This window comes from Saimiri boliviensis, chromosome 18 (genome assembly GCF_048565385.1).
Source record: "Saimiri boliviensis isolate mSaiBol1 chromosome 18, mSaiBol1.pri, whole genome shotgun sequence".
Taxonomy (NCBI): domain Eukaryota; kingdom Metazoa; phylum Chordata; class Mammalia; order Primates; family Cebidae; genus Saimiri; species Saimiri boliviensis.
In genome coordinates this window covers 18,750,309-18,764,478 of record NC_133466.1, presented here as the reverse complement: position 1 = coordinate 18,764,478, position 14,170 = coordinate 18,750,309, and the positions used below count along the sequence as shown (strand labels likewise).

The 14,170-nt window shown below is 38.0% G+C and overlaps 1 protein-coding gene across 4 annotated transcripts in view; it reads left to right on the top strand.

Annotated features, from left to right (window-relative positions):
- GABPA (GA binding protein transcription factor subunit alpha) overlaps positions 1-14,170 on the top strand; it is a 36,292-nt gene that overhangs the window by 7,449 nt on the left and 14,673 nt on the right. For all 4 annotated transcript variants that reach the window (XM_003934335.2, XM_003934334.3, XM_010344891.2 and 1 more), the window contains exons 2-5: positions 131-233; positions 5,052-5,196; positions 8,801-8,885; positions 12,167-12,412. In XM_003934335.2, coding sequence (XP_003934384.1) covers positions 157-233; positions 5,052-5,196; positions 8,801-8,885; positions 12,167-12,412 — 553 coding nt within the window. In that variant the 5' untranslated portion in view covers positions 131-156. The remainder of the gene's footprint in view (positions 1-130; positions 234-5,051; positions 5,197-8,800; positions 8,886-12,166; positions 12,413-14,170) is intronic.

Sequence of the window (14,170 nt, the reverse complement as noted above, 5' to 3'; positions counted from 1 at the left end):
TATATGTAAAGACTACTTCCCCCTCTTCTGCTTGCCCTTTGCCTTTTATTTGAATTGAGTCCCTACTTCTTGTGTATCATTTCTGTTTATGTAGATAATTTCAAAATATCTTAAAAAGTCACTCTTGCAGGACTGATCTTTTGAAATACTTCAACCATGACTAAAAGAGAAGCAGAGGAGCTGATAGAAATTGAGATTGATGGAACAGAGAAGCCAGAGTGCACAGAAGAAAGGTTGGTGTTTTCTGAATTTATTGTATTTTTCAAAATATCAATATACCTAATTAAAACCAGGAAACAAGTCATAGCTCTTTTGAACTTTCTTTTTTTTAACTGTTCTCAGCCCCTTAGGGGATGATGTATTACTTTATTTCCTCTGACTTAGTATGCTTGTAGCTAAGAGGAAAGACAGTTTTAAACCAATAGTAGTAATAAGGGTAAATGATAATCAAGCGATTTATTTCAATAATTTTCTCCTTTGGGCATTTGATTCTTCGTTGTTTTCCTCAGCACTGGTTGCTTTAATTTCAGAACTAGTTTAATTCAGCCTTACATATTTATGAGTAACTGTCGTAAACAACTAATTGACAATATGTGAATAAATAAGATGCTAATCTCCCCTTATAAAGGCCACATTGTATTTGAGGAGACATACAGGTACATGAGTAATTATGTGACCAGTACTAAGCTTAAAGTGTAGTGAAAAGTGTTGATTCTTGGAATAATAATGGAGTCAGACTTGTTTGAAAGGAGGACGGTAGTGATGAGTTCAGAATCCAAGGAGAGAACATGGAGAGAAATAGACATTTGGGAGTCAACAAGAAAACTGAGAAAAGTAATAGTTAATGGTCCCTATTTTACTATGTAAAGCAGAAGCTGAGATAATAAGCTGAAAGTAAAAGGGATTGAAAAGTAGTAGAGAATCTCCCTAGAGTAACAAAGGTTTAGAAATCTCTGGACAAGATTGTTAAGGTTAAGGAGGATACTGAGTGTTGAGAGTACAGTTGAGATTTAAAACCTTAAATTTTTCTTTTCTTTTTTTTTTTTTTTTTTTTTTGATACAGAGTTTCGCTCTTGTTACCCAGGCTGGAGTGCAATGGCGCAATCTCGGCTCACCGCAACCTCCGCCTCCTGGGTTCAGGCAATTCTCCTGTCTCAGCCTCCTGAGTAGCTCGGATTACAGGCATGTGCCACCATGCCCAGCTACTTTTTTGTATTTTTAATAGAGACGGGGTTTCACCATGTTGACCAGGATGGTCTCGATCTCTTGACCTCGTGATTCACCCGCCTCGGCCTCCCAAAGTGTCGGGATTACAGGCTTGAGCCACCGCGCCCGGCCTAAAACCTTAAATTTTTAATGGAGCTTTTCAACTTGTTTATCTCAGTTTTCCCAGCATAAGAGGGAATGCATGCTTCTTTGGGATTTCATGTATAGATATTTGCATAAAAAATTGCCCCACAATTCAGCAACTAAAAATGCCCAGCATTCAACCAGATACAGTAGCACATGCTGGTAATCCCAACACTTCTGGAGGCTGAGGTGCACAGATCACTTGAGACCAGGAGTTCAAGACCAGCCTTGCCAACATGGCAAAACTCTGTGTCTACAAAAAATAAAAAAAATTAAAAAAAAAAAAAATGGCCAGGTGCAGTGGCTCATGCCTGTAATTCCAGCACTTTGGGAGGCCAAGGCAGGCAGATCACCTGAGGTCAGGAGTTTGAGACCAGCCTGAGAAATCCCATCTCTACTCATATACAAAATTAGCCAGGTGTAGTGGCACATGCCTATAATCCCAGCCACTGGGAGGTTGAGGCAGGAGAATCACTTGAACCCGGGAGGCGGAGGTTGCAGTGAGCCAAGATCACATCATTGCACTTCAGCCTGAGCAACAAGAGCGAAACCTTGTCTCAGAAAAAAAAAAAAAAAATTAGCCTGGCCTGGTGGCATGTGCCTAATTCCCAGCTATTCTGGAAGCTGAGGGAGGATTACTTGAGCCCAGGAGTTCAAGGCTACAGTGAGCCATGATTGTGCCACCACACTACAACCTTGGTGACAGGACAAGAGGCTGTCTCAAAAAAAAAAAAAAAGCCCATTATATTTTATTGCACATTGTTTCTCAGAGGAACTTGGGAGCAACTTACCTGGGTGGATCTGTCTTGGGTATTTCATGAGTTTGCAATGAAGCTGTTAGCCCAGGCTGCAGTATTCTAAAGACTTGACAAGGGCTAGAGTGTCTGCTTCCAAGGTCGTGCTTGAGATTCTTAGCACAATGCCTCAGTTCCTCATCACATGACTCTCTCTAGGGCTGCTCATGGGTTGGCAGCTGGCTTCCCCTAAAGCAAATGGTCTGAGAGACATAGAATGCCAAGGTAGAAAGCCCCAGTGTCTTTTTAAATAATCTAAGAAGTGAGGTATCACTTTGTCTTAGTCTTCTGGTCACACAGTCCAACCCTGTTAGAGTGTGGGAGGGAATTTTAAAAGGGCATGAATTTAAGAATCATTAGGCACCCTCTTGGAACCTAGCATGTGTATATTTATGTTTATACACGCATCCACACAGATGGTCCACAAAGTCTAAAGTATGTCCTATCTGACCCTTTGTGGATAGTCTAGGTTGGGTGACGGATGGGTAATTAATATATATGACCTAGGTGAAGGAGGCAGTAGTTGTCATTCACCTAACATAGATTTTTGCTGTGCAGGAATTTAGGTCAAGTGATAAGAGATTTTAAGAGAAATTGGTACTTTAGATATTTGCATGAAGTCTTCCAATGTTTAAATGATAGCAACAAAAACTTTTTTTTTTTTAATGTTTAATGTTCAGCTAGTATAAAACAGTTCTTTAAAAATTTGTTTTAGCCGGGTGCAGTGGCTCAAGCCTGTAATCCCAGCACTTTGGGAGTCCGAAGCGGATGGATCACAAGGTCAAGAGATCGAGACCATTCCTGGTCAACAAGGTGAAACCCCGTCTCTACTAAAAAATACAAAAAAAAAAATCAGCTGGGCATGGTGGCGCATGCCTGTAATCCCAGCTACTCAGGAGGCTGAGGCAGGAGAATTGCCTGAACCCAGGAGGCAGACGTCGCGGTGAGCCGAGATCACGCCATTTCACTCCAGCCTGGGTAACAAGAGTGAAACTCCGTCTAAAAAAAAAAAAAAAAAAAAAATTGTTTTAAAGTGACATCTGAATCTTAAGAATAATTATTACAAAAAGAGAGAGAGAAAAAAAAGCCTACCATGGCTATAACTGAAGTGTTTGGTTAAAAGGTTTACTTAAGGTAAAAAAAAAAAACAACAACAACAACTTTTTTTTAACCTTAACAAAAAATGCTTTTTTTTGGAGACAGAGTTTCGCTCTTGTTACCCAGGCTAGAGTGCAATGGCACGATCTTGGCTTGGCTCACCACAACCTCCACTTTCTGGGTTCAGGCAATTCTCCTGCCTCAGCCTCCTGAGTAGCTGGGATTACAGGTACGCGCCACCATGCCCAGCTAATGTTTTGTATTTTTAGTAGAGACGGGGTTTCACCATGTTGACCAGGATGGTCTCCATCTCTTGACCTCCTGATCCACCCACCTCGGCCTCCCAAAGTGCTGGGATTACAGATGTGAGCCATCGCGCCCAGCCAAAATGCTTTTTTTTAAACCTTAACAAATAATGGTATACTAGTATTTTAAAATAAACTTCTTTTTAGTCATGAGGGGTCTATTTGATAAATTTTAAGTGTTCTAAGTCAGGTGCAGTGGCACACATCTGTAGTCCCAGCTATTTGGAAGGCTGAAGCAGGAACAGTGCTCTCAGGAGTTTGAGACCAGCCTGGCGAACATAGGGAGATGCTGCTCTCTAAAATTCAAATATAAATAAATGTTTTAGAAAAAATTTAAGTTACGTACATTCTTTGAATATCGTGTATATATCTCATTTACTTATAATTTATGTGAAAACTCCACAGATTTTTTAAACATACTGTTTTTGACAAGCACAAATGAGATTTGAATTACATTTAAATTAAACTTGTTGCAGTACTTAATTGAATTCCACATTCACCAATTCAGCAAATATGACAGTGTTGTCTTCTATTTGGCCCTATATAAGGATTTACAAGAGATATGTAGGAATACTTACCAAAGATTTTAATTCTTTTGAATTCAAAGTGTGAAATGATAATATGAAAGAGCCCTAAGACAGTTTTTAGGAGGAATATAAATCTTTTTTTTCTTTTTAATGTGGAGCTGTCGTGATTATAACCAGTTGTGTTCGTATTAAATTAAAGGGAAAGTGTTTTACTTATTATATTTTAATATCTTTATTATTATTATTTTTTATTGAGATGGAGTTTCCCTCTCGTTGCTCAAGCTGGAGTGCAGTGGTACGATCTTGGCTCACTGCAGTCTCTGCCTCCTGGCTTCAAGTGATTCTACTGCCTCAGCCTCCCAAATAGCTGGGATTACAGGCATGTGCTACCACGCCAGCTAATTTTTGTGTTTTTAGTAGAGATGGGGTTTCTCCATGTTGGTCAGGCTGGTCTTGAACTCCTGACCTCAGGTGATCTGGCTGCCTCAGCCTCCCGAAGTGCTGGGATTACAGGCCTGAGCCACCTCACCCGGCCATATCTTTATATTTTTATTTATGTGAGTAGGGAAATTGACTAGTAGAGGTAGCACACAGATTTTGAGGAAACAATGTATCTTCCTTTCTGGGTCTAAAATTTGTCAAAATAACTTGAAAATTGTAATGCAAATGCAAATATAATGTATGTGCAATATTTTTATGTGTACACATACACACGTATGTATGTACATACACGCATATGTATGTACATACATAGGCATATTTATAAGAATGTTTTACATTTTAAGCTAGCATTTCTCTGTGAAATTCAGTGTTCATTTTGGCAACACTAGTGATAAGCCTACCACAGTATCTATGTAGAAGTGAGTTTTCAAAGACTAGAAATGTGTTTTGCTTTTGGATTTTGTTTTTAGCATATTGTTACTTTGAAATCCAGGGTAAAAAGTATGACTGTTAGCACTTACATTTTTAACATTTAGCATTGTAGAACAAACCTACGCACCAGCTGAATGTGTAAGCCAGGCCATAGACATCAATGAACCAATAGGCAATTTAAAGAAACTGCTAGAACCAAGACTACAGTGTTCTTTGGATGCTCATGAAATTTGCCTGCAAGATATCCAGGTAATTTTTATTTTGTAAATTTGTATTTTAACATTTTAGTCTGCATAGGAATATTTTTTGTTAGCCTTTTCTTTGTAGCTATAGACTATCTCTGTAAGATTTGACATGTATTACTGTAAAATGTAAGTGTTCAGAAGTAAAAAGGTTTTTAAGCAAAATTTTCTCCATTTAAAATTATATTTTAAAAATTTAGTACTAAAACAAATGAAACATTCATTTTTTACTTTCACAAATATAAAGTGAAAAGTTTTAATAAATTAGAATCAAAGCTTAAATATAAGTAGTAATAGTAGGAAGTACATTGCCTTTTGAAGCTGAAGTGTTTTCCTAGCTAGCTTTTAACTTCTCAAACATATCATTTAACTAAATGATTTCTACATTTCCCTTTTATCTTTATTTTCTCTGACAGTAAGTTTTGGATAAAAATTCAAATATTTAATGATAAGTCCTGGAATTTGTTCTAAAAGGATTTTACCCATGGTAGTATTAAAATGTTATGTTACAACCATATTCGAAGTCATATTTTATAATACTTTTTCAAGATAGGTAGTACTTTTATGTATAAAAGGTAGCAGCCTAAACAGGATTGCTGATACAGTTTTTCTGTGACCTTCTTTAAACATATGATTAAATACTAGAGTTTTATACATTTTTTTTTTTTTTTTTTTTTTTTAGACAGTCTCATTCTGTCACCCAGGTTTTAGTGCAGTGGTGTTATTTCAGTTCACTGCAACCTCCACCTCCCAGGTTCAAGCGATTCTCCTGCCTCAGCCTCCCGAGTTGCTGGGACTGCAGGCCAGTGCCTCCACACTGGGCTAATTTTTGTATTTTTAGTAGAGATGGGGTTTTGCCATGTTGGCCAGGCAGGTCTCGAACTCCTGACCTCAAGTGATCCACCTGCCTCAACCTCCCAAAGTTCCGGGATTACGGGTGTGAGCCACCACGCCTGGCTGAGTTTTATACTATTTTTAAACTGACTTACACTAATGTATATTGTATCATCTTTTGGATTGTTTTATTTTATTTTATTCTTTATTCCTTCCCCAACCTGCTTTGTGTTACGGGTATTTCTTATATTATAGAACTTTTGTGTTACTTTTTTAAAAATTCAAATAATTATATGCTGCTACTGTTTTTAATAGGATATTGTTGTATAATAAGTTGAAATGTTTTAATGAAATTTGTGCATTTTACCTGCCATTTAGGATACTTGAATCTTTTCATTTCAATATAAATCTAGTAATTGGTAGTGGGTGGGGATGACAGCTTCTAAAACTAAGGAATGTAGGAAGATCTAGTAGTGTTGCAATTTTAGGATTTAAAGTTTTTCTTCTCTTAAGAGTGAGAGGATGAATTAGCATAGTCTTTTTGGAAGACCACGTAGCATTTAATTAATACCTGTTAAAGTTAAATGTGAAATACCTAACAATTCCACTTCAGCAAATTGTTCCTACAGAAATGCTCACCTGGGTGGGTAAAGGTATATTCCTAAGGATGTTCCTGGCTTTTCAGAAACTGAGAACACATCAGATGTTCCAATAATGAGATTTGATAAATTAATTCCATAGAATAGAATTCGAGGTAGCCATTAAAAACTGGTGAACTAGAACTATATGGGCAGGGTCGGATGAGTGAAGAAATACTTGGAAAACACTCGAATTCTCTCATGTAATCTTCACATCAGTATTTGAAATCAGCATATTCTTAGTCACATTCTGCACATATAGAAACAGATTTAAAGAGGTTAAATAATTTGCCCAATTTGCGGCTACGAAGGGGTATACTGGAATTTGAACCCAGACCTCTGTGGCTCTAAAACTCTCTTCACTTGTTTGAGGCAAAAAATAAAAAAAAAAACACGAAACCTTTTTAAAGGTTTATAGTGAATATAACTCAGTGTCACTGGAATTTGCGTGGTTTTGCTCATATGTAAAATAAAGGGAAATCTGGACTTGATCTCTTAGTTGTCTTTCAGCTGTAACATTTATTGCTTTATTTGTAAAATACGTGACCTATCCAATGAAAGTATGGCCTGCAGATTACTCAGCCTCTTACAGCTTCTCAATAAATATTAGTTGGATAAATGGTAATGCTTATAATTCATACTGGCATAGAATTCAGGGCCAGCTTTGGATCTAAGGGCATTTTATATTACTCTTCATCCCCCTTTCCTCCTTAAAAAGGATATGAGGATCACAACTTCTTTTCTCCATGTCAGTGCAAACATAAATTTAATCAGAGGTCTTACTGCTTGTGGTAGTGCTCTTATATTTTCAGATGTGGGCTGACTTGAAAGCTGAGGGAACAATAGCTAAGTTGTACTTTTTTGAAGAATGTAACACAAGATCAAATACTGGTCTTGAGTTTTGTCCTTGTTCTGGCTTCTAGTGAACTGGCTAATGTGTTGGGTACCTGAGAGCTAATACTTTCAGAGTTACGTATGCCATCACTTCTAGTGGATATTACCAGTCATAATTAATTTAATCTATCTGCCTGCAAGGTTACACGTTTCTGTTTTTTTTTTTTTTTTTGAGACTGAGTCGCTCTATCGCCCAGGCTGAGTGCAGTGGTACTCGCTGCAACCTCCGCCTCCTGGGTCCAAGCGATTCTTGTACCTCAGCCTCCTGAATAGCTAGGATTACAGGCGTGCACCACCACATCTGGCTAATTTTTGTTTAGACAGGGTTTCACCATGTTGCCCAGGCTGGTCTCAAACTTCAGACCTCAGGTGATCTGCCTGCCTCGGACTCCCAAAGTACTGGGATTGCAGATGTGAGCCACTGTGCCCAGTCCTACACAGTTTGTCCTGTCCCCTGTTCAAATTAGATTTATAGTCATTTGTCATGTGTTTGTGCCATGACTACACCATCGTTGAATTATTGGGAATGAGAGTAGGACATGCAGCTATATGACACGCAGACACAGTTATAAATTATGCAAGATAATTATAATGGAAGCCTGTCTTTAAGCTGATGACAAAGTACGTGAAAGTCAGAATTAACATTTTGTCATCAATTTGCCATAGTGTGAAATGTATTCATTATAAGGATATATGAAGGAAAACACACTAACACTGAAATGATACAGAATTATGATTAGATACTCATAGCTAGGTGAAGTAGTAAGGTCATAAGTACTTTAATTTTATTAACTTTATGATGAGAGATTTAGAGTAAACCCTTCAATATGTAGCGTTGGTTACAAGGCAGATATGATAAGAATAAGTTAATATATTTAGATAAATTGTCACCATTAATTAAACACTCTTATTTATTCATGACAGACATAGCATTACCTTCTACTTTAAATACATTTCCGAATGAATAATTGCCTTTTGAAATTATTTAAAATCTCAAACTAGACTCCGGAGATAGAGAAAACTGGCATGATAAATTTAGTGGTATGCTATCCTGAATTTTTTCCTCAGTAGTGAAAATATTTTAAATTTTGGCAAAGAAATATGACAAGCTAGATAATATGTTATTATTTAATTAGTATGTTCAGTAATTAAGTGTTTGGTACATCCATTTATACTAAACCAGAGGTGAGGTACTTAATCTAATGATTGCACTAAAAGAATCTTACTCATTTTACCCATGGTTAGCTGGATCCAGAACGAAGTTTATTTGACCAAGGAGTAAAGACAGATGGAACTGTACAGCTTAGTGTACAGGTAATTTCTTACCAAGGTAAGTTACTTTTAATGATAGTTATTTAAATTTTAGCTCATGTTTTTCTGATACATTTTGTAAGTTTTAGGTGTTTTAGATGGTTGTCTAAATTACTTGATATAATAACCAGTGTTCATACTTTTGGTTTAGTAGTTATATTTGACAGGGTGAAATAGAGAGTATAACACATTCTACCTTGCTCAGTCATAAAAGGATGTATTATATGGCAGTAAATAGCAGAATCATAGAGTGCTGAAAGTCAGCAGGTTCCAGCTCAATTCCTAAGAGTACCTCAGCCACACTGCAGAACTGGACTGCCAAGGAAGCTGCTGCTCTGCCATGATTTGGAAAAATAACAACACCTGGAAGCTACCATGGTAGCTGTCAGCTTTAACCACGTTGCCTTTACAGTGATTCACACTAGTCAAAAAATAGATGTTGGCTGGGCGCAGGGCCTCACGCCTGTAATCCCAGCACTTTGGAAAGTGGATCACTTGAGGTCAGGAGTTCAAGACCAGCCTGGTGAACATGGTGAAACCCCATCTCTACTAAAAATAAAAATGAGCCGAGCATGGTAGCGCATGCCTGTAATCCCAGCTACTTGGTAGGCTAAGACAAGAGAATCACTTAAACCCAGGAAGTGGAGGTTGTAGTGAGCAGAGATTGTGTCACTACACTCCATCCTGGGCAACAAGGGCAAAACTCTGTCTCAAATAAATAAATAAAATAATGTCATCTGCCTCAATGGTCCCCACCCTTTTTTGGCACCAGGGACCAGTTTCACAGAAGACAATTTTTCCATGGATTGGGGCAGGGGAATTCAAGTGCATTACATTTATCGTGTGCTTTGTATGTATTATTACTACATGTGGAGGTGATGGGAGACAGTGACAGAGTATCAGGCATTAAATTCTCATAAGGAACACACAACCTAGATACTTCGCATGTGTAGCTCATAATAGGGTTTGCACTCCTATGAGAATCTAATGCTACCACTGATCTGACAGGAAGCAGAGCTCAGGCAGTAATGTGAGCAATAGAGAGCGGCTGTAAATACAGATGAGCCTTCATCTAATCGCCTGCCAATCACCTCCTGTTGTGTGGTCTGTGGCCTGGGGCTTGGAGACTCCTGATCTGCCTGCATGCCCCCTCTTAACTCATTTCCAAGTAGAAGGCTTATGCCAGTGATTCTAAAGCTTAAATCATGCCTGGAACCCTAGCTGCAAAGAAATCCAGTCTGTACAGTTTAGCACAGAGAGAAGAATTTGTAATAGACATAGAGTCATCTAGTCAGCCTTATCCATTACGGTTTGTGTTTTTCTTGTTTTTTTTTTTGAGATGGAGTTTCTCTGTTGTTACCCAGGCAGGAGTGCAGTGGCATGATTGCGGCTCTCCGCAAACTCCGCCTCCTGGGTTCAAGCGATTCTCCTGCCTCAGCCTCCTGAGTAGCTGAGACTACAAGTGTGCGCCACCATGCCTGGCTAATTTTTGTATTTTTAGTAGAGATAGGGTTTCACTATGTTGACCAGGATGGTCTTGATCTCTTGACCTCGTGCTCCACCCGCCTCGGCCTCCCAAAGTGCTGGGATTACAGGTGTGAGCCACCACGCCCGGCCCATTACAGTATTTTACTAATCTTGTATAAGTACCCAAATTAGAAAAGAAAATTAGGAAACCATTTTTTGGTAGGTTGAATTTTAGTTTTTTAAAATTTAGAATAATTTCATCTCTGGACATACATTGTTCACAATTATGTTTCAGAAACCAAATTTTTTTTCAGACTCTGAAAATGGTAGTTACTTACTTCTGATCCTGAATTCCCTCAGAATTAATTATTGGGAATAGGAAATATATTAGTGGTTTTTATCTTTAAAAGCCTAGTGACCTCTTGATCTAACTGTGTTTAAAAAGAGTTTACTTAAAGCCATAAAATTATTAAATGTAGATGAAGGATTAGGAAATAGATTTTTTTAAATATGTTTTTGATTCTGATTATTTTTATCATGTATATTTTAAAAGTGATTTTATTAATGAATGATAGTATAGTTTCTTGCAATACTGGTTTTCACAGGAGATTGAAGTTGAGTTGTGCTTTTTTTAAAACTGTACTTGGATTGAATTTTTATAGATTGTAATAGATTTAATAAGGAACAGAAGCTGTTGTATGATAGTGTCTTACAGCTGTCATTTTAGTCTGAGGTTATTTCATAAAGGGCTAATTCCATTTTGAATAGATAAATAATCATCTGTCTTACAGATAACTGCTTATATGGCATATTTTCTTGGCTTAATTATAATTTCTGAAACAGGTTTAAATGTTTTGATTCTGGATAGTTGAGGAGCCTTTGTTAATAAATGATTTATCTTTCTTTTTATCTTTTTCTTAGAAATAACAGTTCTTAACACCTATATACTAGGGGCTTAAAATATTCAGGATTTGGGGTTCCATCCAATTTAAAATGAAAATTAGAATTTAATGGCAAATTTAATTTAGCAAATTTGGCATCATTTTTAACACATCTACTTTGTCCTTTAAAAAGAAAAACTGAGTCAGTAAATAATAATTTTAATTTCCTTAGAAGGATTTTTTTAAAATTCCAAGGATAGGTAGCTACTTATTCATACTCTACCTAGTCTAATTTTTATTTTGTTTCATATTGGTAATTTTTATTTTTGTTTTATTGTGGTAAGAACTGGTATTTCTTTTTTTCTAATGATGTTTAGAGAGAGGGTTTGTGTGTGTATCTTTTTTTTTTTTTTTTTGAGACGGAGTTTCGCTCTTGTTACCCAGGCTGGAGTGCAATGGCGCGATCTCGGCTCACCGCAACCTCCACCTCCTGGGTTCAGGCAATTCTCCTGTCTCAGCCTCCTGAGTAGCTGGGATTACAGGCACCCGCCACCATGCCCAGCTAATTTTTTTGTATTTTTAGTAGAGACGGGGTTTCACCATGTTGACCAGGATGGTCTCGATCTCTTGACCTCGTGATCCACCCGCCTCGGCCTCCCAAAGTGCTGGGATTACAGGCTTGAGCCACCGCGCCCGGCTGTATCTTATTTTTTATAAAATTATTTTAAACTTTTGGAAAAGTTGCAAGACTAGTAAAAGAATTCTTGAGTATCTTTCACCCAAATTCCCCAAATGTTAGAGTATCTTTCACCCAAATTCCCCAAATGTTAACTTTTACTACCTTTGCTTTATTTGATGTAGTTTTTCTCTACCATTCAGTAACATATAAATTATTTTTGGGTGACTTGTGTGTTTTCATTTAGATTTTTATATTTTTTTATCCACTGTTAAGGAATTGAACCAAAGTTAAACATCCTTGAAATTGTTAAACCTGCGGACACTGTTGAAGTTGTTATTGATCCAGATGCCCACCATGCTGAATCAGAAGCACATCTTGTTGAAGAAGCTCAAGTGATAACTCTTGATGGCACAAAACACATTACAACCATTTCAGATGAAACTTCAGAACAAGTGACAAGATGGGCTGCTGCACTGGAAGGCTATAGGAAAGAACAAGAACGCCTTGGGATACCCTATGGTAATAAAGTACATAATTCTATATTAGGTAGAAAAATAGGAATTAAGCTTGACGTAGAAGACATTAGGGTAAGTTATAATCTATTGTATATGTAGAGTTATTAGGATGAATGTTGATTTTCTGTATCTCTGTCTTTTTTAATTGTAATGCACATTTAAGCTCATAGGGTGGACAAATTCTGTCCTGCATCCTGGAAATACAAAGAAGTCTAAAAAAATTCTGCTCTTAGGGTGTTGAGAGTGTAGTTGAAGAGAGAGAAGACAGATGAAAAGAGATTAATTGCCGTAAAAGGTAACATGTTTTTAAACCGTCAGTAACTCTGGTAGAAGAAGCATGCTATTGGAATCTCAAGGGGATCATGGTTGGCCTGAGGGAAAGTTGAAAAAGAGTTTATTGTAAGTAAGATACTGTTGGGCAGAGAAAGGCATTTAAGACAGGGAACGTTATGTGCAAAGCTTAGACCTGGGGGTATGCATGAGTAGTGACAAAATTCGTTGGTTAAGGAATTACTCTGTAGCATTACAGAACTGTTTCTGATTGATGAAAATGATAATTGGGCCGGGCGCGGTGGCTCAAGCCTGTAATCCCAGCACTTTGGGAGGCCGAGGCGGGTGGATCACGAGGTCGAGAGATCGAGACCATCCTGGTCAACATGGTGAAACCCCGTCTCTACTAAAAATACAAAAATTAGCTGGGCATGGTGGCGCGTGCCTGTAATCCCAGCTACTCAGGAGGCTGAGGCAAGAGAATTGCCTAAGCCCAGGGGGTGGAGGTTGCGGTGAGCCGAGATCGTGCCATTGCACTCCAGCCTGGGTAACAAGAACGAAACTCCGTCTCAAAAAAAAAAGAAAATGATAATTGAAAAATGAATATGGCAATGGTGTATGGCTTACCTTAGAACAGGTAGAGACTGAGTGAAGGGAAAACAGGAGCATATTATTATAGCTGTAACTAGATGATAATGTCTAGATTAGTCCAGACTAGGTGATTTCTTTGTTGAGTAGAAAGGAAAAAGTGGATGAAAACAGTGATAGGACTGAGCAGATTGGCAGATTTTATGAGGGTAGAGTGGGAAGATAGAAATATTGATATAACTTCTCAATTTTCATCTTGGTGACTTAAACAGTAATAATCTTGAAAGAAACTGGTTCCATCTTTATTACATATTTAGTGAACACGACTGTACACCAGGCACTATGTTAAATGCTGGGCTTAATGATGGTACACTAGAAAGAGCATGCCTTCAAAAGCCCAGCTGGGGAAGTAGGGAAGTCTGGTATAGGAAATGTTTTTTCAAGAGAAGGTAGATAGCACTTGATTTTGAAGTGAAAGTTCATACTCAGCTGGAGGTAGCCAAAATGGTTTCAGCTATATAAGATTTGGGCTGGAGATGTTATATGAGACTCATTCACATGAATTTGTGTTTGAAACTATAAAAGTATATGCAGTCCCTGATAGAGAGCAAGAAATGGAAAAGAACACACAATTAAAGCCTATTCCCTAAACCAGGCGTCCCTAGACTTTTTACACAGGGGGCCAGTTCACTGTCCCTCAGACCGTTGGAGGGCCGCCACATACTGTGCACCTCTCACTGACCGCCAATCAAAGAGGTGCCCCATCTTGAAGTGCGACGGGGGCCGGATAAATGGCCTCAGGGGGCCGCATGCCGCAGGACTTAGTTTGGGGACGCCTGCCCTAAACCCTATAAAAATTTAGGGTTGGAGAAAAGGGAGACAAGAAATAACCAAAGATACAAAA